A 26,784-nucleotide genomic window follows, 5' to 3' on the forward strand; every position below is an offset into this window, starting at 1 on the left:
TTATAGAATGTGGAAGTAAAAAATAAAAAACGAGTGGTAAACAACAATTAAAGTTTAACTAATTAAACTAAAAAGAGGGGGGGACTAATTGAGCGAAAAAGCAGGCGACAAAGGTGCAAAAAGTCATTCACTCCCACAAAATAAATTAGTCCAATGTCTGTAATATAGTCATAAAGCAAGGGTGTTTGTTCTTAGAAGAATGCCTTGAAAGAAGCCCACGTACATCTCTCGTGATGTGCATATATATATATATAGTGTTAGTTCTTGCCATAGAGGAAAGGAGAAAAGAGTGACACTAATTTCAAATGGAAATTGCTCTCTCATAACAGAATTCAAGAGGAGGAAGAACAAGTATATAAAAACTATATCTACATAGTTATATCTCTCTCTTGAGATTTCAAACGTAGAGATATGGAATGGAGGAAGTGCTACTTGGATGTGATATTGGTGCCCTTGGGATTTCTAACAAGCATTGGGTACCATTTCTGGCTATGGCACAAGGTTCGAACTCAGCCACACACAACCATCATTGGCATCAATGCTAGTGGCCGTAGAAATTGGGTTAATGGCATGATGAAGGTACCAATCTTACTTCCATTTTTTTATTTAGTTTTGGCTTGCTAAGAGTATATATAATTCTTTCACTATTATTTACGATATTTTATTTTTTCAAATTACCAGTACTACAACAAAACTTGCTTTTATAATGGCTAATGGCCGATGAAACATGAAAAAGGCTATTTTTAATGAAGGACTTTTCGTAACAAATATACAAACTTTTGATTTCCTTTAAATATTATTTTACAAATTTTTTATACTTTTTTAATTAATATTCGTTTTGAAAATTGTCATTTGTCCACCATATTGGTTCATGTATTTTGTGCAACTAACAGCGCTCATGAAACATATCTAAGTCCACAATTTTTGCGCACCAAATAAACGTTGGTAAGTAAAAGGTTCGTTTATAATAGTATGGGTTTATACCAACAATAAATTAGCACACTTGTTATAATTACTAGCTAGTAACCAATTCTGATTTGACCTTAATTTATTTGTCGGTAAATGTTTTACCAATCATTTCTACAAGGCACAATACTTACTGTCAAAAATGACTATTAGTTAAGTATATTAAAAAGAAATTGATTATTAAAGCATCTCTATGAGAGATTAAATTAACTATATAATTGATAACGTATTACTATACATAATTGCAAGATAGAGGGAAAATAATTATAAAGAAAACAAATTAAGTTTTTTTTACGGGAAGAAAATTATTCCATTCATAATCAAAGGATAAATATATAAAGGAATATGATCAAAGGTTTGGATACAACTATGAAATCTAGACACCATAGTTAGTATGAAAACGAATTAAGTTTAAACCCTACGTTTTCTGGTTCTAAAATTCAATACTATATTACATTTTTTTGCCTTGATCCATGCTCTATGTTAACTCTAAATTGTTAATTCGTAAAATATCCTAATAAAAAAAAGATTTTCGTATAATGGATTTTCGAAGGTAGGAGAACAATATATTATGCAACTAGCTAGCTGATTTTATATATACCCTGTTCCCTGGTTTTTAGCATTCAGGAATCATATTTTTCTGTAACTAATTTTTGCGATGAGCACTGATCTGAAACATTGTATATAATTTTTGTGCACATAGCATTTCCTGGAAGAATAAGAAGGACAAGGAATAAATTACATCTGAAAAAGTTCTCTTCGCAATAGGATATTGCATGTTTATTCTATATTCCTAAGCATTTAGCTTTTTTAAATTTATTCGTGTTCCTCCTGGAAGATAAATGCCACTTTAACAACCATGCATAAACAAAAGCAAGACAGAATGTTCTTTATGGTACAATTAGGTGAATATCCATATCAAGTGCCTTCAAATTAGACCTAGATAATGTGCATTACAAATCCACATATTAATGGTAATATATTCAAAGAAATTTATGCATATTTAAATTAATTAATTTTAGAAATTACTTTCTTTTACAATTACTAGTACTTTTCTATAATTGCTACTTATGTACACAGAATATATAATATCTGTGGTAATAATTGCTAGTAATGTATAATTTTTAATTTACATTAATCCGTACCAATGCCATATCAGCGTATGTATCTTAACAACCTCCCAAAAACAAATCAACAGTATTCTGATTTAGTGCGTGCTGAGTCGTGAATAACATGCGGTGTTTTCTACGATCCTCCTTGTTCCTTAGAAACGTTGTCCCACGATACAATGTCTCACGACACGAATAAAAAGCTTGCTTTTAAACCACAAACCATCATAAATTCAATTATATATCGATCTAATTTATAAAACATTGAGAAAAAATATTTCTTTTTGCTGCTTTAATTCTTCACTCTAAGCAAATAACAAGTCTTATCATGATACGAAAACAAATCTTTTTTGTTACGAAAACAAATCCTTTATCTTATCTTATTTACCCAAACCAAATCTGTCATATGTAGTATGTACGTTGCCCAACAAGAACATTCGGCGTGTCTTCCCATCACTTCTCTTTTCATTATCTTCTATAGATATATTTGTTTTCATCAACTAATAGTTATTCGAAACAAGAGCCAGAGTAGTTTACATTCGGAACAAGAGGATATTGCAACGATGAGTTAATTTTTTTTTACTATAAATATTACAATTTGGATCTTACCAAGTGTATTACTATTTTAATGACATTAGTTAAGAAATTAAAAACATAAATTTTTTATTAAAAGTCATGCAAAAATACACTTAAACATCATAAAGAAATACATTTTTACATATTTTAATAAATATTTTTTTGTTTCCTTAATCATCGTTTTTAGAGAAATAGTTAACTTTTGCCTAAAAGAATTATATTATCAACAATCAGGCATCATTATTGTTATAAGTTATAAGTTATAATTATAATTAATTTAAAAGTTGTTGGACTTATCATTCATGTTAAATTTTGATCAATGATTGTATAAAAATTATTCAGATAGTTAGTGTTTAGATCATTTATTCTTTTATAAAGTAACTGAGATATTTATGTTGATTATGGCAGGACAATGACAAGAAAAACATTCTGGCTGTTCAATCACTAAGGAACACAATAATGGGTGCTACTCTAATGGCCACAGCCTCCATCCTACTCTGCTCAGGCTTAGCAGCATTGATAAGCAGCACCTACAGTGTGAAGAAGCCACTCAATGATGCAGTGTATGGGGCACATGGGGAGTTCATGGTGGCCCTCAAATATGTCACACTCCTCACCATTTTCCTCTTCTCATTCTTCTGCTACTCTCTCTCCATAAGGTTCATAAACCAAGTGAACATCCTAATCAACACCCCTCAGGACCCGATGTCCCTGGTGACCCCACAATACATAAAGGAAATCTTGGAGAGAGGCTTCATTCTCAACACTGTGGGAAACAGGCTCTTCTATGCTGGACTACCCCTGTTGCTTTGGATCTTTGGTCCTGTGTTGGTGTTCCTGTGCTCCCTGACTATGGTCCCAGTGCTCTACAATCTTGACTTTGTGTTCACTAGTGGGAAGGGAAAGGTGGATGCCAATGAAATTAATAGGGATTTTGTATGAAATAATGTAATGTAATAATTATGGAGTATTAATTATTAATTATATATATGTGGGAGTGACAATTAAGGTAGGTCTTTTCTCATTTTAATAATATCAAAAATGTGCATGTATGATTTACCCGCTGTAACTAGCTAGCTTTCAGGTGAGTAGTTTCTATAGTTTGCTGGGCTGTGAATAAAAAGCATACATGGTGCATAGTTTTGATATCCTTAGTAAAAAATTCTTAATCCAATTGTTTAAACTAGGTTCAAGTGATAAGATAGCACTAGTTTAATTTTATAAAATATATATTAATTGTTGAAAAAGGGAAAAGGTATATAGCACTTAATTGCAAGCAAAAGACTCGAGATAGTATAATATCATGCTTTAATTTAGTAGTAGGTCATACCTAAGTGGGCGGATTTATAAGATTTAGATGGTATTCGTGTAACATATCATCACATATGTTAAATCCATTTCAAAATATAATTAAAATTGATTTTAGTATAACTACATGATTTGTCATTTTTTTATTATTAATTTATTAGTTTTATTAAAAATATCAATTGAAAGGGTTCAAACTTATGATCTTTCCTCTCTTCCTTCATCTTTCCTCAATCACTTGCTAGATCTTATGTGTATAAATGGTTACCAATATTCAAGTATTCATTTTTTATAGATTAATCTAAATTAATATACTAATTTTAATATTGTCGTTATGATAAATCATGTAGTTATACTAAAATCAATTTTAATATTGTCGTTATAGAATATGTTTACGAACTATATATTTTAATATTTTTGAATTAAAAAATATTTATATAATTAAACACAACTTTCACTAAAGTAGATATGTTAATGGTGTCCACAAAGAAACAACTTGGCGCGGAATTTCTTGTTCAAGCTCAAGCAAATTGACCAGTCATGTCTTTAAAGTAGGGATGGTATACAAATCTCCACATGCACAATTCTCTCGGGATTATGGATTCTTTGCAACAGAACATAGAATTATAATATTTCTTTAATGAATCAGCCCAGAGAGGAAAGGATCATTCTATCCATCTTATGGTAATATATTTATTTGTTAACTGCAAAATAGATTTTTCTTTTATTATTGTTATATAATAATTTAATCTTTTTAATGTGTTAGAATTTTTTTAGTAAATGATCACTTTAGTCCTAAATTTTTAGGATATTTTCATATAATCATTAAATTGAAGTTTTTTTATTTAAAAAATTTCAAAAATCTAAACGGACAATTAAATTAGTCCAAAATTTTTAAAATGTGGGACTAAAGTGATGTAGGGACTGAAATGGTAATAACTAGATAAGTATACGAATTTATTTGACATCTCACAAATTTTTTTTACATTTTCTTATTATTTTTAATGAGTCTATGATAATAAAATTTATTTACAAAAAGTAACACAATTCATATAACTTTTTATAAATCTATTATTGTAAAATATAAATAAATTTTATATTTTACTCGTACTTAACATCTTTTACATTTATAAATATTCTAAATTATTGAATAAAACTATAACGCATAACAATAATTTTATTAATTTATATTTTTAATTTTTAATTTTAAACCATTAAATATCCATGGAATCAATGTCCAAGTATACTTAAAAGCATGCAAGCAGAAAAACTATTTCCAAGTCAGAAATTTCAATAATATTTTAACACCGATCAGATAACCTTCAATACCCAAATTTTTTAAGTTTAAGTCTTTTTTACCAATGTTGGAGTGATTACTCTTGCACTAATTTCGAAATCCAGAGTGGCCACGTATAGATGTTTGTGGCCACATGCATAAATTAAGTAATTTTCTAAGATTCTGGATTGATTTAATATTGAAATAATGTTGACTTAGCATGTGTGATCAAAGAGTGCTGTGTTGCTCAAGCACGAATTCTAACAATCTCCCTGTTAAAGTGAAGCTATATGCAATAGATATTACCATATTTTTTTAATCAATAACCGTATCTACCATATTTACTACTGTTGCAAACGATGCTTTGGTTCTATAGTATTTTTTACGATGATTTTGAACCGTCGTAAAACACAATGTTGTAAAATTTGTCAACATATATAATGATAGTTTCAGAACTGTCTTTAAAAATTGATTTTTGTAAGACGGTTATTAGAATAACCGTCTTGAAATATGTCATTTATCAAAGACGGTTTTGTGATATTAACTTTTGTAGTATTCCTATTTTTTAAGACAGTTATTATAAAAATCGTCTTAGTATGTATTATTTTCTACGACGGTTATGCATATATTAAGACGATTTTTACAATAACCGTCTTAGTATATGTTTTTTTCTAAGACGGTTCTGGGCATAATCGTTTTAGAAAGTTATATGAATATATGTAAGACATACTAAGATGGTTTTTTCAACAACCGTCTTAGTACGTCTCTATTTCTAAGATGGTTTTTAGCATAACCGTCGTAGATTCTCATGTGCAACAACGACAAACTAAGACGGTTTTCTCAACAATCGTCTTAGTATGTCTGACTTTTTAAGACGGTTTTCTAGATAACCAACTTAGAATGATTATTTTTTTTAATTTTTTAGGTGCGGTTATATTATTTGTAATTTTGTTAGGTGGTGTTTTATTTTTTCTAAACACTGATTTGTAGCAAAAGTAGACATGATTTTCAACAATTATAAAATCATTTAATTACATAATACAAAAATTTACATAATTAATGATAGTCTACAATTTTGCAAGAATTTAAATTACTATACAATATCTAACATTGCTAACATGAGTTGTAAGTTGTCCACAAAGTATTACAAGCTTTCACAACACAATTTTCATAAAGCACATGAATTGACCTCATCATCAGCTCAGAAACCTCCCATGTAAATTTTGGAATCTGTATGTCGTCCCGTGCCTCCTTCTCCTGTCATACAATAAATTACTTGCATATTAGACATGTTATCTACAAATGTCAACTAAAACTACCACACTGCATTGTAGGTAAATTATTTTCCAAGCAACAGTTTTAACAAAACAAAACAATGTGAATGAAAAAGCATCAACCTTCAACCAAAAATGTAATGTCAGACAAAGAAAGAACAATAAAAAACAAAATGCATCAAAATACAGGAGTGATAACCACTAAAAACTATTTGGAACAAAAATACCATTTTGGCTCTGAATTTATGTTTTAGCTTTCACCAGGTTCGACAACAAAATGTTCATTTCTATAAAACTCATGTCACAAATGTTTAAAACAGAAAAATCCAAGAATTGTTAATAATCACTCATTAAAGAAGCTGGAGTGAATCATCATCTATAAACCAAAATTTTCTTTTAAGCATCAAATGATTACTTGACTCAATTAACTGGGACATGTACTAGCCAGCTGAGAATGATAGATATCCATTCACCAGTTTGAAGGAGGGTATTAGTAAGTGTAATTATGTGTAAAATATTTCCTTATTCATTGTAATTAGGATTAATTTTCCTAACTTCCTTCTTACTATTGTTATGTAATTTGTAGCCTAAAATCTAAAGTTAGCATTTATTTTTCCTTCTTCCTTCTTACTATTGTTATGTGATTAGGATTAATTTTCCTAACTTCCTTCTTACTATTGTTATGTACTTTTCCTAATTAGGATTAATTTTCCTAACTTCCTAATTATGTGTAAAATATTTACTTATTCATTGTATTGCTACAACTTAAAAAATACGATACAATTTCAGTTGTCTTTTCAAATATGAATGAACCAGAGAAATTCAGAGCAGAGAATCTTTACTCTTAATTTAGTGATATAGAGATAACTATATAGGAAGAAAGATAATAAAAACTATGATCAGTATTCAGTACCTGAGCATCCTCTCTAATTCTTAGGTTCTGTCCTGCCAGATTTAATAAGTCATTAACCACCTAAACTAAAAAGGAAGCTTTGAGAATAGCACTCTGAGGAACAAAGCAACATTAATTAAATTTCTTTTCAGTCAAATTACTAAGGGAAATGTTATGTCAGTAGAAGACAATCAGTGTGAACATATCATCACAAGAATTGAGGTAGATAGCAAGAAAGTCAAAGGAGAAACTCTCGATTTGGAGTCTGGTATGCAGAAGAATCAGACTATGTAATCTCTATAATACAAAGTTCAACATAGAGAGTGGTATTTGACATACTTCTTGGATAATGATAAAAGCATCCTTCACGGCAAGGGGTATGATTCCAGGAGATCTTTGATCACCCTGAAAATATGAACATATAAGCAAGAGGTATGATACGAACTTATGAGCTATAGTGTCACATGAACTAATCTAAATTCATACCAGAAGTCAACACCATCAGTAATTGTCACAAATAGTATCAATTAATTTCTTATCAAAATCAGATAATGTATGATGACACATTATTAAGTAGCAGAGAAGGAATGTAAAAGCTAAACGATTGTCTAAAGTCACTTATAGAACTTGTTAAGAATGGGCTTGCAGCCTTAACTTGTTCAGCATATGTATAATAATAGCAGCTAAACTATGTCCAAAGACCATCTCTAAAGATTAATGGTTGGTATGTTACAGCTTTGAACAAAATCATTTTGAGTTTGTTGAAGCATTGCGATTTTGACTGAGTAAAATATAACATTAGCTAGCCAACAAAAACCTACCTACTTTAGATCAAGTTAAAAATACCAGTTAACATGTTAAAAATCATGTTAAAAATGACAATACATTTATGTATTTATCAGAGGACAAAATAAGAGTTAGATATTCTATATAACAACCTAAAATTATGAAATTCAAGAAAAGAAGGAACATATTAGACAGCATAACAAATACTGAAAATTTTACTATCCCATAAGCGGTAGAACAATTATGACTCAAAATAAGATGAGAAGTAGACTTAGTACTGAAAGTAGTTACTCTTGTTATTAAGAGTACTAGATGTGCACATCTTCACACAAAATCTTTCTACAACCCAAGAAAAATTAGTCTGAAAATATATTCCAAGAGAAAATACTGATCGAGGCCGTACCCAAATCAAATAAACATTAAAAATGCAGTATCTAGGAAGTGATCCTAGGTCGTCTCCCAATGAGCAATGGTCAACCAAACGTTCATAACAGAAAGTGATAAAACAGTAACGAATTGGGGGGGGGGGGTTGTTTGTTTTTGTAAATTAAACAGCAAGCAAATTTGAATTTAGAAAATAACAGAATTAAAACATGTTGTTCCCCTTGATTCACAAGCAAGTCTCTTATCCTAGGTTGCGAGAATTTATCCTTTATCAGTTCAACCACTTAATCCAACCCTAAATTAAATTACTAAGCGAAAATTAACATAAGGCTGTCATTATGTGATTAAGCAACACATACACCAATTAATCATGAACGAAACTGATCATTAAGCATGAACGTAAATTAAGTGCAGAGACAATTAATCAAGCACAAAGCATGCATGGATTAATAGCAACAAATATAGAGTAATTGGTGAAGAGGAAAAACTAATCAGAATTCAATAGTAATAACAAAACCTCAAAGAGAGTTGTGCTTGATCCTCAAGAGAAAACAACGTTGGAGACTTAACCTTCCATTAATCAGTAGAAAACGAAATTGTAGATTGAAGTAGAAACGAAATTGCAGAAAATGAATTTTATTCTACGTGAACAGTGTGCATGAACAGTAATAAAAATTGGAATTGCCAAAAACCTAAAATTATTCTCTAAAAAAACTCTCAAAACTAAAACACTAGTGCTATTATATAGGTTCTCAGCCCAAAAGCTTACAAATCTATTTTAAGTCCAAGCCCATAAACGAAATAAAATAAAATCTGGACAAGATAAGATAAGATTGGATGAAATAAAATTTGGACGAAATAAAATCTAGATGAAATAAAATCTGGATAAGATAAGATTTGATAAAATAAAATTGACTGCTCTCTTCAAGTCCAAGCCCAATTCCGGATTCAAGCCCAATTGCTTATAATTCTCCTGAAATTAAATTAAAAACACAAAATTAGTCAAGTAGACCCAAGTGATAAAACTGTATAATTAATTTGACAATTAAGGCTAATCAGTAATTAAAATGGTGATAAAAAGGGTTAAGAAATAGGAGAAAATAATGACACATCAAATCCCCCCACACTTAGCCTTTTGCACTCCTGGGAAAAATCCAAAAGCAAAGCAAGGAACAAATACAGAGACATTAAAGAGAAACAAACAAACACAAAAACAATTACATATTTCTCAATGAATCTCAAGGAATGAAAGGAATGGGCAACATCCAACACGTAGAGAGTTAAAGAATCAAGACAGTTATGAAAATCATCCAAGCATCTCAAACATGGCAAGATAGTCAATCAGCTCAATAATGAAAAGTGATAAAGCCTCATAAGATATGCACTCTATCTCTCAAGTGTCTAGGCTACTGTTTACTCTCAGGGCACCCATGAAAAACAAACACCACATAGACTTGGCAAAACTCTAAAATCGACAACCAAACTCGCCAAACACATACACATGATGATCAAAAGGTGTTTTAAGGTTGTAATGGGGCCAAGGACAAGGTAGAGGAAAGTATGGGATAAGTAGCTAAAACCCAAAGGAATATAGGAGCAATGGGGAATACGTGGAAACTAAGTAAAAGTAGTAAACCCCAAAACCAAAATTAAAAAGTCCTCAAAATCAACCAAATCCTCAAACCAATCCAAGTCTTCAAACCAAGACCTCATTTATTCAACTTCATTTTCTTTTTTTTTCGCTATTTTTTTTAACGTGAACAGTAGCATTTGAAAGCATTTGAAAAATAAAGCAACAATTAGGCAATATATGTATATACATCAAGCATGGCCAAAATACATCATCAAGCATGGCCAACAAAAACATATAATCCAATGAAACATACCCCCCCCCCCCCCCTCCCCACACACACTTATTCCCAAAACAATTTCAAAGCTCCAAAATTCCTTAAGGGTAGGGTGAGATCATGGTTTTTCACTTAAGGCTTGTAATGAGCTTCAAAACAAAGAAAGGAGAACATAGGCTCAAAGGGGCTATCAAACGAATTAATTCAAGGTAGGCTCATTTGGCTAGAGGCTTATAAGAACAAAATGCCTAAATCATCTCTCAACATGCATGTGAAGCAAGAAGTATCAACAAGAGTCAAGCCAAGGCTATTGTCCAAGCAATCAATGGGGCAAAACACATCGAATAAAATAGATGATGATGATGATTGAAATTCTCACCAAAGGTAAATCTATCACTTTCAATTCGAACTTTCAAAACTAACTTGACATGTAGAGAAAAACAAGGATTTCAATTCACAAAATGCCAAGAAACTCTTATTTCAAAAACAATTACCCATTACCTATACATAACCTATAATTCAAAGAGAAACATGCAATGTTGTACACAAAACATAAAACCAAAATAACAAAATTACCTAGAAAACCTAACAAAATTAAACTAGAAAAACCCAACAAAATTAAAGAACAATCTCCCCACACACTTAAACAACACATTGTCCTCAATGTAGCACAATCACAAGATCAAGAGAAATCAAAACAATCAATAAATTTGGACAAGTGCAATTAAAGAAAAGAAGGATACAGAAAAAGAAAACTCCCTAAGTCATGGCGGAAGAGAAGTAGGGTGAAGTAAGGAGGTCTCCTCCACCACTACATCCACTAAGGAGGGATTTGTGAGGAATGGTTTTAGCCGATGTCCATTGACCTTGAAGCTTGTATCTGTGGATTCACTTTTGATCTCAACTGTACCATAAGGAAAAACATTAGTCACTACAAAAGGACCAATCCACTTTGACCTCAACTTACCACTCATGAGTTCGAGCCTAGAGTTATACAATAAAACTTTCTGTCCAACCACGAAGTCCTTCTTAGCTATCAAGCTATCATGGAACTTCTTGGTCTTCTCCTTGTAGAATTTGGAATTCTCATAGGCTTCTAAATGGATCTCATCTAGCTCACTTAGTTGCAACTTCCTTTCCTCTCCAGCCTGAGCAATAGAGAAGTTGTAGGTCTTTATAGCCCAGTAGGCTATGTGCTCTATCTCTATAGGAAGATAACATGCCATGCCAAAGACAACCTGATAAGGAGACATTCCTATGGGTGCTTTGTATGCATTCCTATGCGCCCAAAGAGCATCATCCAGCCTGGTGCTCAAATCTTTTCTGTTCGGCTGCACAATCTTCTCCAAGATCCTTTTTATCTCCCTTTTTGAAATCTCAGCCTGCCCATTAGTTTGGGGGTGGTAAGGTGTGGAAATTCTGTGCACGACCCCATACTTTTTGAGCAAGGCATACGTGGATCTGTTACAAAAATGGGTGCCTTGATCCCTAACGATGGCTCTAGGAACTCCAAACCTGCAAAACAGATTAGATCTAACAAAATCCACAACAACCTTAGCATCGTTAGTTCTGGTGGGTTTGGCTTCCACCGATTTTGAAACATAATCAACAGCAAGGAGAATATAAACAAAACCAAAAGAGACAGGGAAATGCCTCATAAAATCTATACCCCAGACATCAAACACCTCACAGAATAACATGGGTTGTTGAGGCATTTGCAGTCTCCATGAAAGTGAGCCGCTTGCTCTGTGACAAGGCTCACAAGTGCTACTGATTCTCCATGCATCCTTGAAGATGGTGGGCCAATAGAAACCGCAGTCAAGCACCTTGTGAGCTGTCCTCTATATGCCAAGATGGCCACCTGGTGCAGAAGAATGACAAAATTGCAGGACTGAGTCAATCTCATGGTCTGGAATGCATCTCCTAATAACCTGGTCACTGCACAACTTCCACAAATAGGGGTCATCCCAAATATAATGCTTAGCATCGCTCTTAATTTTATCATTTTGAGCTTTAGATGCTAAGGGAGGAAAAATAGAAGCAACCAAATAATTCACAATATTAGCAAACCAGGGAGTGGGGAAGGAATCATAACTACTATACAGAATGTACAAATGGTTATTCAGAAAATCATCCCGAATGGGTGAGTCCTCAGACGCACGCTCAATCCTACTCAGATGGTCAACCATGAGGTTCTGTGCACCGCTCCGATCACGGATCTCCAAATCAAACTCTTGGAGCCAAAGCATCCACCTGATCAATCTAGGCTTTGATTCAGCCTTCTTCAACAGGTACTTTAGAGCTGCATGGTCAGTATAAACAATAACACGAGTACCAAGTAAATATGAACGAAATTTCTCAAGAGCAAAAACTATCGCTAATAGCTCCTTCTCTGTGGTAGTGTACAAGTTTTGGAAGCGTAGTAGATTACCCGAGGCAACTTATCAATCTTTTGAGCAAAGACAGCCCCCAATGCGTAATTGGATGCATCACACATTAGCTCAAATGGGGCTGTCCAATCAGATGCCTGAATGATAGGGGTGGTAGTCACCGCACGCTTGAGGCAATCAAAAGCCTCTTTGCATTGGTCATCAAAATCAAACTCCACCTCTTTTTGCTGCAGATTGGATAGTGGAAGGGTCATTTTGCTAAAATCCTTGATAAAGCGCCTATAAAACCCTGCATGACCAAGAAAAGAACGAACCTCTCGCACGCAAGAGGGGTAAGGAAATTGTGAAATAACAATTATTTTTGCAGGGTCTACCTCTATGCCCCTACTAGAAATGATATGCCCTAAAACTATACCCTGTTCTACCATGAAGTGACATTTTTCAAAATTCAGCACAAGGTTAGTTTCAATGCATCTATTAAGAACTCTATCCAGACTATCCAAACATGCATCAAAAGAGGATCCATAAACAGTAAAATCATCCATAAACACCTCTATGCAACTCTCTAAAAAAATCACTGAAAATGCTAAGCATACACCGCTGGAAGGTATCAGGGGCGTTGCATAGGCCAAAGGGCATCCTCCTATAGGCAAAAGTGCCAAAGGGACAGGTGAATGTGGTCTTTTCTTGATCCTCAGGAGCAATATGAATTTGTAAATAACCAGAAAAATTATCAAGAAAACAGTAATGAGACTTACCTGCCAAGCGCTCAAGCATTTGATCAATGAATGACAGGGGAAAATGATCTTTTCTAGTTACCTGGTTCAGCCTCCTATAATCAAGCAGACTCGCCCACTGTTCTGCACTCTTGTGGGGATAAGCTCATCCCTTTCATTCTTAATCACTGTGAGGCCTGTCTTCTTAGGAACCACTTAGACTGGACTCACCCACTGGCTGTCAGGAATGAGGTAGATGATTCCAGCTTGTAAGAGCTTGGTCACTTTCTTTTTCACCACATCTAGGATGACGGGGTTGAGTCGCCGTTGTGGCTGCCTCACTGGCTTAGCTCCATCCTCTAAAAGTATCCTATGCATGCAGGTAGATGGGCTAATGCCAGGAATGTCTACTAAAGTCCATCCAATGGCTTTCTTGTGCTTCTTGAGCACTAGCAACAGCTTCTCCTCTTGCTCAGCAGTAAGGGAGGCAGAGATGATCACTGGAAATTTTTCCTTGTCCTCCAAGTAAGCATACTTGAGGGTTGCTGGTAAGGGCTTCAACTCTGGTGTGGGTGGTGGTTGAACAGTAGAAGGAACCAGGGTAGGAGAAGAAAGAGGTTCCTCAGCCTGTACCTCATAAAGCAAGTCAGAAGGATATGTACTTCCTGCAACATGGTTAGTGCATTCTGACTCTAAAAAATAAACATCAAGAGGTACAACACCCAGAAAATCAGAACCAGACTCAAATTCAAATTCACTCTCAGCATAGAAATCGGATACAGGATGAAATTCAAACTCAGATTCAGATTCAATGCATAAGGAGTGACAAGTATGCAGATCCGATAAAAATGGATGTTTCCTACCATGAAGAACAAAATCAAAATCAAACATATAATCATCAACAATCTGATCAATTATCTCAGGACGAAAAATAGAATGATCATCAGATGGATGTTTCATGGCATCAAGAATGTTAAAATGAACAACAATATCATCAAATTCCATAGACAATGTGCCACCATAAACATCTATCTTGGTTCGGGATGTTTTCATAAATGGCCTTCCTAAAATAATTGGAACTGAGCCATGGGAATATCCCTCTTCCATATTAAGAACATAAAAATAAATAGGAAAAATAAGTTCACAAACCCGAACCAACACATCCTCTATGAAACCTGCGGGGTAAGCAACACTTCTATTTCCCAAATGAATCACCACATCTGTAGATTGCAAAGGTCCAAGAGATAAAGAATTGAAAATGGACAGAGGCATGACACTAAATGATGCTCCTAGATCTAGCATGGCATTCTTAAATTTACTGTTCCCAATAATGCAAGGTATGCAAAAAGTACCTGGGTCCTTACATTTCTCAGGAATGTGAGGAACAGATTTACCTATCAATGCTGACACATTTCTGCCCATGCTAATCCTTTCATTACCTTTGAGCTTCCTTTTGTGGGTGCACAACTCCTTTAGAAACTTGGCATATCTTGGAATCTGCTTGATGGCATCTAGCAGAGGTATGTTCACCTCTACATTCCTGAAGGTCTCCAAGATCTCCTTTTCCACTTTTTCCATTTTTTTGTTGGGAATTGCTCTATGTGGAAATGGAAGAGGGATAGGAGACTGTTGCAAGTCAGAATTACTAGAAGAAGGTCCACCAGCATGAAAATTTTTGTTAACTCCCTGATCAGGAAGCTTCCTCTTTTGTGCAACTATCTCAACTTCTTTTTCAGGTTTAGAATGAAGCTTGACAGGCTCAGGTGCAGGTGATGCTACTGGTGGAGGCACTTGAATTTTGTTGCCAGACCTCAAGGTGATGGCACTCACATTTTTCGTATTCTGCACAGTCTGTGAAGGCAATTTGTCAGAATTTTGGGATTGAGCTTGATTCAATTGAGTAGCCATCTGCCCCATCTGATTTGTCAGACTCTGAATGGAGGCTCTTGTCTCTTGCTGAAATCAAGTGCAGCCATCTCCCTAAGAGTCCTCTCACGAGGTGGAGGTTGAGCCATGTTCTCAGTATGAAACTTAGTAATCGAATGCTTAAAATCAGAATATTCAGAATCACCAGCAACAAAATACTTAGAATGCTCAAAATGCACAGATTGATCAGGATGCACACTATGCCTAACTAATCTATGAAAGGTTCTATCTATTTTAGGATCAAAGGGTTGCAAATTACCTGGATTACCCCTAGTCATGCCCTATATGCAGCAAATCATGTATCTCTTAACAAGCACCTAACAAGGGGGTAAAACTACAACTATACTCAAACGATATCCAAATGAGCTGAAATTTTGTGAGCAACACCCTAAAATCATGAAAAGATAGCACAATAAATTTCAAACAAAAATTCAAAGTCTAACTATGAAAACTACCTAAGCAAAGTTTAGAAAAATAGGACAATAATACTTGAAAAATAAAAAAAAATAGTAAACAGCTGATTTTTTGAGTTTGGGAGCCGGTTGCCACAGTATGGGAAATTTGTTTCTACCCCAAATGCATATATAATAATAGTCATTCTGATACCCGGAGCAAAAGTTATGGCCATTTTAAGTTTTGCTAAAAACAAGTTCCCAAAATTTTTGTCTCTCTCAAATACTGCCACACGAAGTGCTGCTGGTATTTTTCACACAAAATATGGATCAAAAGAAACTACCACACAAAAAATCAGCCAAAAATAACAACTCTAACTATCAAAACAAAAATCGCTAATTAAATTGCAAAATCAGTCACTAGTTCCCAGTCGCTAATTACTATTCACAGCAAAACACAAAGCTGAAACAGTCACAAAAGAGTCGCTAAAAATAGTCGCTAAACAGGGGACGCAATTGAAATGCAAAACAGAACGCTACACAAAACAAAACAATTAAACACTATTATGAACCTTTGGCCCACTGTTCCCTGGCAATGGCGCCAAATTTGATCGAAGCCGTACCCGAATCAAATAAACATTAAAAATGCAATATCTAGGAAGTGATCCTAGGTCATCTCCCAACGAGCAATGGTCAACCAAGCGTTAATAACAGAAAGTGATAAAACAGTAACGAATTAGGGGGGGTTGTTGTTTTTGTAAATTAAACAGCAAACAAATTTGAATTTAGAAAGTAACAGAATTAAAACATGTTGTTTCCCCTTGATTTACAAGCAAGTCTCTTATCCTAGGTTACGAGAATTTATCCTTTATCAGTTCAACCACTTAATCCAACCCTAAATTAAATTACTAAGAAAAATTTAACATAAGGCTGTCATTATGTGATTAAGCAACACATACACCAATTAATCATGAACGAAACTAATCACTAAGCATGAACGTAAATTAAGCGCAGAGACAATTAATCAAGCACTAAGCATGCATGGATTAATAAAAACAAATACAGAGTAATTGGTGAAGAGGAAAAACTGATCAGAATTTAATAGTAATAACAAAACCTCAAAGAGAGTTGTGCTTGATCCTCAAGAGAAAACAATGTTGGAGACTTAGCCTTCCATTAATCAGCAGAAAATGAAATTATAGATTGAAGCAGAAACGAAATTGCAAAAAGTGAATTTTATTCTACGTGAATAGTGTGCATGAACAGTAATAAAAACTGGAATTGCCAAAACCCTAAAATTATTCTCCCTCGAAAAACTCTCAAAACTAAAACACTAGTGCTATTATATAGGTTCTCAGCCCCAAAGCTTACAAATCTATTTTAAGTCCAAGCCCATAAACGAAATAAAATAAAATCTGGACAAGATAAGATAAGATTGGATGAAATAAAATCTGGACAAAATAAAATCTAGATGAAATAAAATCTGGATAAGATAAGATTTGTTAAAATAAAATTGTTGATTCTCTTCAAGTCCAAGCCCAATTCCGGATTCAAGCCCAATTTCTTATAATTCTCCTGAAGTTAAATTAAAAACACAAAATTAGTCATGTAGGCCCAAGTGATAAAACTGCATAATTAATTTGACAATTAAGGCTAATCAGTAATGAAAATGGTGATAAAAGAGGTTAAGAAATAGGAGAAAATAATGACACATCAAATACCGTGAAGGAAAATGCTGAATTCAGAGTAGTCAATGTAGCAGAGTACAACAGATACATACAGATGCACAAGTAGCAAAAAGAAAGAGATAATGTACCTTCCATTTGATGTTATTTCCCCTAGTCCTACCTCTGATGACTTAGATGGCCCTGCTGTTGGTGATCCAAGCTGATATCATTGTTGCTGTGTTTGGTAGTGTGGTAGCCTCAACAAGTTCAACATCTTTGGCCAATCCTGCGGATCCTGAAAACGTATGTGTAGATGTATTCCTAACCAGTGGCTGCTCCTCTACATCTTCAGCTTCATCATGAAATGACAAGCTTCCTGCCTGCAATCTAGAATAGCCATAATTGCCCTTCCAGATTTAACAATCCAAGAGAAAATACCTTGAAGGAAAATGTTGAATTTAGAGTACAATGCATGAAAATGTATTCCAAAAATAGAGTACAATTCCAACTTGGTACCAGCAAATCAACCTTGACAATGCATGACTACAAGAATTTTCAAATAAAACAAGGAGTAGAATAGAGGCTAGCAGGAAAGAGAAAGGGATGGAGTCTTTCAAGTTACAATATATCCTGTATCCACTAGCAAGTTTTAACATGTTTAAATTATAATGACCCATTAATGTGTACAGTTTTAAAGTAAATCAAATACTAATGATCAGAAAGAGGTCATGTTATCCTTTAATTTCATATACTTGATAAGATACCAAGGCTAAGAGTTGTAGCTACTGCTGAAACCAAATATAGTTGTGAATCTATTTAGATAGTTCATCATGGGGCTCAATGTACAAGTCCAGAAAAACCATGAAGCTCAACAAAGACAAACAACCTCAAGTTACCAACCCATCGATAATATATCAGAATAAAAAATGACAAGTATCATAATCGTCAGTAATTTCTGTTTTTGTGAATTAAGTGTGGTTTAAAAACTTAAGTAGCATGACATTTTAAGACCATAAAAAACAAAAATATGTATCTTTATCATAAACATGCAGATCAACAAGATGAAGGGAAGTGAACCCAATACTAAGAAGTTAACTCATTATTTTATTTATATAGAAAATAGGTGTGGTCTCACATGCATTGTATGAGTCTTCCCACTGCTTGTTACCCCATATGCAAATATCGTACCTGTATGAAAAACAGAGGAGTTGATAACAATGTTTACCTAATATGCCAGGAATGCAAGTGAAAACAATGTAGAAGTTACTCAACCACATACTTCTCTATGCACAGTTACTTTTTATTAAATAGTCAACTTCAAGAAGAAACAAGAGTAAAAAATGAATAGGTTTCATTATCAAGGAAATTACATGAACTAGATGTCGAGAATATAATTTTATTTGAATTTAATTCTAATTTGTAACACTGGTATTATTCAAATAGATTTTGTTGAATTTAGTATAAGTGAAAAGTACCACATTTCAACCTCGCCACTTCAACCCTAAAATCACTCGTTTTTAGTCTTAATAGTAACAAAATTCAACCATTAATATATAATAACCACTAACCTAATGGCATTGCTTAAGTAATTTAAAATATAAATATTAATAAGTCTTCCAAGAGTGCTGATTAAAGAAATAAAAAATAAAATATTTCTCATTCAGTTCTCATAATTTAAGTGCACATTCTCAGGATAAACAAATTACTCTTACCCTTGATAACAAAGAGTTCTATATATTGTAAAAATTCATTCAATGGAGTATATCGTTTGAAGGGTGGGAAGTTGGGAGTATACATCATTTTCATATTTAATATTTGGACATGAATCCTTAAATTAACTGCCATATACCTTCACCGGCATATGGGGAAGTATCCATTTTTCGTCTCTTATAACAACTTTTCACTTTTCAGTTACAGGGGCATGCAACATCTGAACTGATCAAAGCCCAAAGATAATATATATTAAAATAAAAACATAGGTCAAACGACTATATCTATATATGTGGAATTATATACGGGCAAGATAAATTAGAAATAGGAAACCATGTATGGTCTATGTCAAGATGCAACGTGTAAATTTTGAGGACCTCATCAACCTGAAAACCACAATCCTCAAAGATTTTGATCGATAGACAAACTAAAGTTATTATTATAAAAAATGAGACTGTGGGAGAGATGGAGAAGAGGTTGAGATATCTCGAAAAAACACACATATTTGAGAGGATCACTACTATCAAAGCTATTGTGAATGCCTTCTACTGAATCCATCTACAGGCAAGGATCACTACTACCCAACTTAGCAACCATGCTAGGCTGCCGAGTAGGTTTTCTAAGATCGAGTTTGTATTTCTGCGATACAAAATGACAGCATAAGCTTCTTTAAATCTAGAACAGAGTTGTTGTTCATTATGCACACTTATATCCCAGAAATTTTCGTTGATAAATTTGAAATGAATAATCACATCTAAAACATTCTCACACCATTATTTGTCTAGTTAAAAATGCAAATTACGCTCCTTAATAGGCCTATGATAAAAGCTGGAGTTTATACCTGTAGATGGCTTGCTACGTTTTCTCTTGTAAGTCCTTCGACATTCATCAAGTCGAGTATTCTCTTGGGGAAAGCCTCTGCAATAACAGTTGAAACCTCATGTTAGGAGCTACAAAATCCACATTAAGGTGTCAAATAAACATACTTTAATGTGTCATGTTCTCAACTCAAGCAAAATTAGAAAAAGTAAATATTGTTTATCACAAACTCACTGTCAATTCCTAGATCATCAACAGCAACAAGAAATTTCCTATGCAACTCGACATCCCAAACTAAACGAGGCTTATTTTGATTTAAGTGTTCCTCATTCTCTTTATGATATTCTTCCTCTTCCTCATCCTCACTTTGTTCCTTCCTTTTTTGACCCAGTTTTATATTCTGGTCGGTATTATTTTTGGGTGCCATGGCTTGACTGCATTCCCCAGCCATATAGCTAGCTTTCTCCTCATTTGCAAACTTACCAGCCATATTGCAGCCTTTTTACCCTCACTTGCAGTCTTATTCTTATCCTTGCTATCAATCCTCATTCGCAGTACATGTTTCCATATGTTTTGTAACTCTTCAATTCGAATTGGTTTGGTTAAGTACTCACAAGCACCCTGTATAACACTACATTACACACAAAAATGTAAGAGCTTAAGTTCATACCATCATTGTGAGATAACAAAAATAAATAAATCGAATTTGGAAAGATTTGTTTGGTTAAACTCAAGTTGAATGAATGTGAAGACAGAATACAAGTGTTTGATCTTAGTAATAAATGGTAGGTCCATTTGAAGTCCCACTAGCTCAAGAAGTTTAAACCCATCCATGTCAGGTATATTTACATCGCTAATAAGAAGGTCAAACTTGTTTATGTTTTTCCTCAACATTTATAGCACCTTAATTGCCTGATTAGTTGTAGTGACTGCAACAAACAAACATAAATCAGATGTGAGATAAGACAAAGGAGTGTCAACTATCAAACGGTTAACCAAAATTATGGCAAGATCTATAGTTATAAAAAGTAATGTAGCAACACCAAAAAATACATTTTTTTCTAAAAACTTCAGGATTGTAAAAGAAAATTTTCATTTTTGGGAGAATAAAGAAAGAACAACCCAACTTGCAAAGATTTTTTTTTTAATAACAATCAAAATTGCCAACCACAAAATATCCACGAGTCTAAAACTTCACATGGGAAGAGAATAACAAGAAAACAAAGCATGCAACAATTCATGACCACTAACATGAGACAAGCAAAACCAATGTAGAATCGAATTGAGTGATTTAAAATAGAAAAGTGGCTAACCATTATAATGGCATTTGTGAATCAGGTTCTCCAAAACTGTGAGACACATTTGATCGTCATCAATGGCAACTACACACAGACCCACCGGAAAACGGTCTCCCTGTGGCGTCCCTAAATAATGACTGGTTTAATAGTAATAAATTAAATAGCAGAAACCATAGGATTTTTTTTTTCTTTTTCTCTCTCTCATTTTTTTTCGCACGGCTATTCATTTCACAGTAATTAAATTCAGAAGGAAAATTATCACTATAGAGTCCTGAATGGCCAGTTCACAACTCTATTCGGAGTCATTTCTTTCTTATCACTCATAACCTTTAAACTATTTTGCCCTTTCAAAAAGAAAAATATACCAGCCATCATTTTAGGTCATCACGTGAAAGATAATAAAATACGGTCGGTAAACTCTTTTCAAATAGAATTTGTTAACACTTCCTTTTCAAATAACAAGATTAAACATAATTACATTTATCATCTAAAACTGTCCAAAATATGGGAGTTTGCAAAATAACATAGTGACATCCAGAGCAAAGGTAACCACTGTGGTGGCTTCAACCACATATATACAATCATCAAAATTTCTATACAATAGGTCTACCCACCCAAAAATCAAAAGAGTAAACCTAGTAGTCTGAACTAGATACACCCACCCACAAAAAGTATGTACACCTAGTCTAAGGAGCCGTCTGCTATGATGAAGAGTTGTCACTATTCGCTGTCCCTCCAGGGCCACTCTCCTCTATAGAGTCTGCCTCAGATGCTGACAAAACATCCTCTGGAAAATCAACATCAGGGAGTGGGTCTTCATCATCCCCAGGTAAGTCAAGGGCATCCACAACAGGTTCAGGAGGTAACTCCTCTAAGTCTTCTTCAGGATCCTCTTCAGAGGATGACACCTCTATCACTTGAACTGGCTCCACTAGTTGATATGGAGTGGGTGTAGGTAGTATCCACTCCATAGGTTACTGAAGCGTGCGTGAAGGTTCCTCCGGATGTACTAATGAAGTAGCAGTAAGTCGAATTGTGCCACGGAATCGGAACCTCTCATTGCCTTCGAGGGTCTCCCAAACACCCTCTAGGGACTCCATCACTACGCGATCATGGATCAACTGCGCTGCCATCGCGATCTACAAAAGATAAAAGGAAGAGGGTTGACTCTTTCACAAGAAATCTAATTACAGGTAACAATACAATGCGTCCCATAACCACTACGCATAGTCAAATGGTCTCTCTCAAGGAATTTCCTCTCTGGTAATCGATTACCAAAGTATGTAATCGATTACCAGTGCCCAAACACGAATTACACAGCTTTTGCACATGAAAATCTACAAATTACACTGTGTAATCGATTACACCTAAATGGTAATCGATTACCAGTGCCCTATCTCCCTGTGTAATCAATTACACCCAACTGGTATTCGATTACCAGTGCCCTGTCACTCTGTGTAATCGATTACACCCATTGGTAATCGATTACCAGAGGCCATTTTAACATCATGTCTCCATTTTTAAGCCTTGTAATCGATTACCCACGAATGGTAATCAATTACCAGAGGCTAATTTCTAGATACCACCCAATATACATAGCTGGCCAGCCGCCACACAAGCCTCCTTGCTTCGTGGTCTTTGTTCTTTTATTGGTTGACTGCCTGTTTAGGTACGTCACAGGTTCTCACTAATTGACTATGCCCGGGTTGGGTCGGGATTGGTCAAGCTTGGTTTTGGGCAATAGGACCCCACCTAACGTCCCCAAGGTCTCCTGACCCTCGCGACATATCTCCAGCTACCACTCTATGGTCAACAAACAAAAGTAGGAAGACTGACTCTTCCACGCTTTCTCACATCAAGCTTAGTGGATTATGGGTACCCGTCATATGTGGTAATAGGTGGCGATCGGGAGATGGCACAAATCAACTCTCCCACTTCCCCAAGTCAAACATAAACACACCATCCCCAGTTGCCCACCTTTCAACTGAGCTCACACACTCCCACGTAGCCCTTATCCTCGTCCCTCTCAGCACCGGGTCTCCATCAACCCCTCCGAGCTTCCACAATATCCAAGCAATTCAATTCCAAATATCATGAAACTACCCTAAACCAAGAAAATAGGCTAGAGGCAGAAAACTCTGCCCAAAGCACATTCAAATACCACAACATTCCTTACTCATATACCCCAGTAACATTCTCTTCGTTATGATTCGTTAACCGTTGGATCGACTTAAAATTTTTACTGGAGGTTCCTAGTACATAAGTCTACATGTTGACCGTTGGGATCTGCTAGAAAATGCCTGGAACACGAAATGTACTACTCTTCCCATGACAAGCAATGCACAAGAATTTTTCTGCACATTTGGTCAAGTTGGCTGCACAATTTGACAACATTTTTCTGCATAATAGGGTAGATTTCGAAATCCATCTTGCCCACATCCAATTTTTCTCAAATTGGATCCTACAAGTCCTAAATCATGTATAAATCATGTTTAAACCAAAGATAAGCTTCAGATCAAGGTAAATCAAAATCTAGGTATCCAAAACCCATCAATTTAGTGAATTTTCAAGGTTTAAGAAGTGAAAATGAGAATTGGATAATTTTGGGGTAAACTCTCATCTCAATCAAGTCTATAACATTGATTTAGACTTGCTCAAACTGGTTTTAAGGCGAAAACTCCACCGATTCAAAATTTGGCCTCTCAACACCCAATTTACCCTAGAAATGACTCTTTTCTTTCACACTTGTCATTCCTTTTTCTCATTTGCTCTGCCCAAGCTTTCCTACAAGTCCTAATTGACATTCTAAACTAGGATCAACTCACTTTAGACTCCAATTTCCACTAACCCCAAATTTGGCTTTTCAAACCCTCAAAATCTCACACTTTTCCACTCACATCACTACCATTCTCACATTTAACCCTAAGTTAACTCTCCCCATCATCTCTACCAGTTTTCAATCAACAATTTAAGCATACAAATATCACAAAGCATCATCATAAAACCCTAAAACAGAATGGTTAAATTTGGCTCACATCAAACATGTCAAGTTTAGCATGCTTTCAACAAATTCCTTCACAAATAACTACCATAAGGCATTAACCTAGTAAAACTACCCATCATATCTCCCAAAAACCCAACACCCACGAATTTCATGTGAGAAGAAGTTCACCCATACCTGAAATTCGAAGTCCCACAACGTAGAGGTGTGCTTCACGACTCCGAAAATGGCTTCCCCTTGCAATTTGGAGTAGAAATGAGGAGAAATTTTGGAGCTTTAATGGAGGCTTCAATGGAGAAGAAGAAGAAGAAAGAAAAGCTACGTGGAAGGTGAGGAAAAGCTTCTGAAATTTTGCTGAAGGAAGAGAGAGAATTTGGCTTTTATAAAAAAAATGATTTTCTCTTTCCTTTTTCTAAAAGCAATGCCACATGTCTCATTTTGAGTGGAGCAAAAGGGCCCACCTTTTTATCTTGATGTAACTTCATACTCAGCCACAAGGAGAGAAAAATTTGACCTTTTGAATGGTAAAAATCCTGCCTTGGTTTGTGTGTCGCTACTCTGGTTCCAGTTCCTCGCATTTCTCTACAGCCGTTGGGGCCCGTTTTTGAAAGTAGGCAATATATATATCAAAACGCTCAGAATGAGACCCTGAGCGTGGTTCAGAGGTTGGTTTTGTTAAATTTTAAGTTTCACGCAAAATGATAATTTTTAGACTAATTAATTGAGGATTAATCTATAACTGTCCAATTATGGATTACTCTTCGCTAATTAGTCTAACCCGCGTATCTTTCCCCCAATGTACATACTTCTACCAAGAATATATATATATATATATATATATATATATATATATATATATATATACATTGAATAATACTTATGTATATAATTATTTAAAATATAACACTTACAAAATTCCGAGTAGAAATTCTAGGATGTCACACTCCCAATGGAAACTATACTGGCATTTGGTCGTCCAACCCTACTTGTTATTTTGTTGCATGCAAAGACATGTGCAAACTGATTTCTATGATGTCAAACTCAAATCTCAAACCTCTATGGGGTTACATCATGATCTAGCTACCATTATGAGAGGAGTGATCAAGAAAGCCAAATGAGATGGCATTTATACAAAAGAATGGAACAAGTAAGGATGCTAATGGCACTTCAGTCCCTCATAAATTTTTCAAAAAGGCCTTCAATACCATTGTTGCAGAATCATAATACAAATACCTAATTATAATACACTAAAATCATAATACAAATACCTAATTAATTAACATATAACCAAGATTTAATATTATTTCAAATCTAATCATACATCCAAAATGTGATATGTATTATTTTAAAGATAATGAAAGGATGACTTGAATAGGTGGTAAGTAGTAAGTTATCTATTAATTACCATTGATTCCCTCCATAGAACCACTAACAACATGCTGAGCAGCAACATCATAGACCTGCAGAAGGGTTCACTTGTCGAGCACCAGAACCAGTTGTCCCTGGTTGTTGTTGGAAAGATTCTAAAGGGTTAAAATAATATGTTAACATACCTATTGGTATATTGCTTTTCCTCCAGCTTCAGTTGCCACAGCCTTTGCAAGCATTGCTTTTCCTGTGCCAGAGGGGCCAGACAACAATATTCCCTTGAAAGGCTATACCCAAGGATGTAACTTATGTACATGCATTTTTAACAGCAATATCCTATCAAAATATATATTTTCTAATACGAGACTACAACAAACCAAAACAATTTAAGAATAAACAATCTCCTCACCAAACCATTACGTAGGTTTTGAAAAACATTATTGCACATGAAACAATTGATTAAAATATACCAGTAAAGGGTGTCATGAAAGGAAAATGTACTCGTTCATAATAATGTACATCATATCTAGCATCTATTATTTCTAATAGCTAAAAAGTAAGTTGCCCAATTCTTTTGAATTATTGTCATGGCCTCCACGTCTAACGCTAATCCATCCGAGAACCACTACAACATTAACAATGGAAGACATTATTTGTAATTAAACAAATATAAAGTAACGTGCAAATTGAAATTAGACTTTGTATATATACCCTGTTCCAATCATCTTTCAAGCCGACATTAACGATGCACCACATCCAATGCATGACATAGTATCCACACTCGTACCCTCCACTTTGAACATGACTCTATATTTATCAGTGAAAATAACTATTATATCTTGTACCCTTTAAAAATTACATAGGGGTTCATCTAAACGACCATCTAACCTTGGGTTCAATCCACCGAGGTGGAGGTTGCTAAGACATGCCTTCCAAAGAACTAGTTATTGTCTTCATTGCACTAGTAAACAAAATTATATACGATGTTACTTATAACAAACATTTACCCTGCATATTCAACAACAATGACAGCTCAGCTATCTTAGAATAATATTTACACTTGTACCTATTTATTACGGCTT

General features: G+C 34.5%; 1 protein-coding gene and 1 pseudogene across 1 annotated transcript; one reads left to right on the forward strand and one right to left on the reverse strand.

Moving 5' to 3' along the window:
• The first annotated feature begins 204 nt into the window (after positions 1 to 204).
• LOC114383321 lies at positions 205 to 3,790 on the forward strand. Its single transcript, XM_028342972.1, has 2 exons — positions 205 to 579; positions 3,060 to 3,790. Exons 1-2 carry the CDS (start codon positions 412 to 414, stop codon positions 3,591 to 3,593), a joined length of 702 nt encoding a protein of 233 aa, XP_028198773.1. The 5' UTR covers positions 205 to 411; the 3' UTR covers positions 3,594 to 3,790.
• Positions 3,791 to 19,774: 15,984 nt separating this feature from the next.
• LOC114383912 lies at positions 19,775 to 22,304 on the reverse strand (annotated as a pseudogene).
• Between the last annotated feature and the right edge of the window lie 4,480 nt (positions 22,305 to 26,784).

This window comes from Glycine soja, chromosome 14 (assembly GCF_004193775.1).
Source record: "Glycine soja cultivar W05 chromosome 14, ASM419377v2, whole genome shotgun sequence".
Classification (NCBI taxonomy): Eukaryota; Viridiplantae; Streptophyta; class Magnoliopsida; order Fabales; family Fabaceae; genus Glycine; species Glycine soja.

Bases quoted from the DNA above. Each gene is read 5' to 3' on its own strand.
- LOC114383321 (XM_028342972.1), top strand. From the start codon at position 412: ATGGAATGGAGGAAGTGCTACTTGGATGTGATATTGGTGCCCTTGGGA. The intron at 580-3,059 runs GTACCAATCTTA...TGATTATGGCAG, and splicing joins GGGTTAATGGCATGATGAAG to GACAATGACAAGAAAAACAT.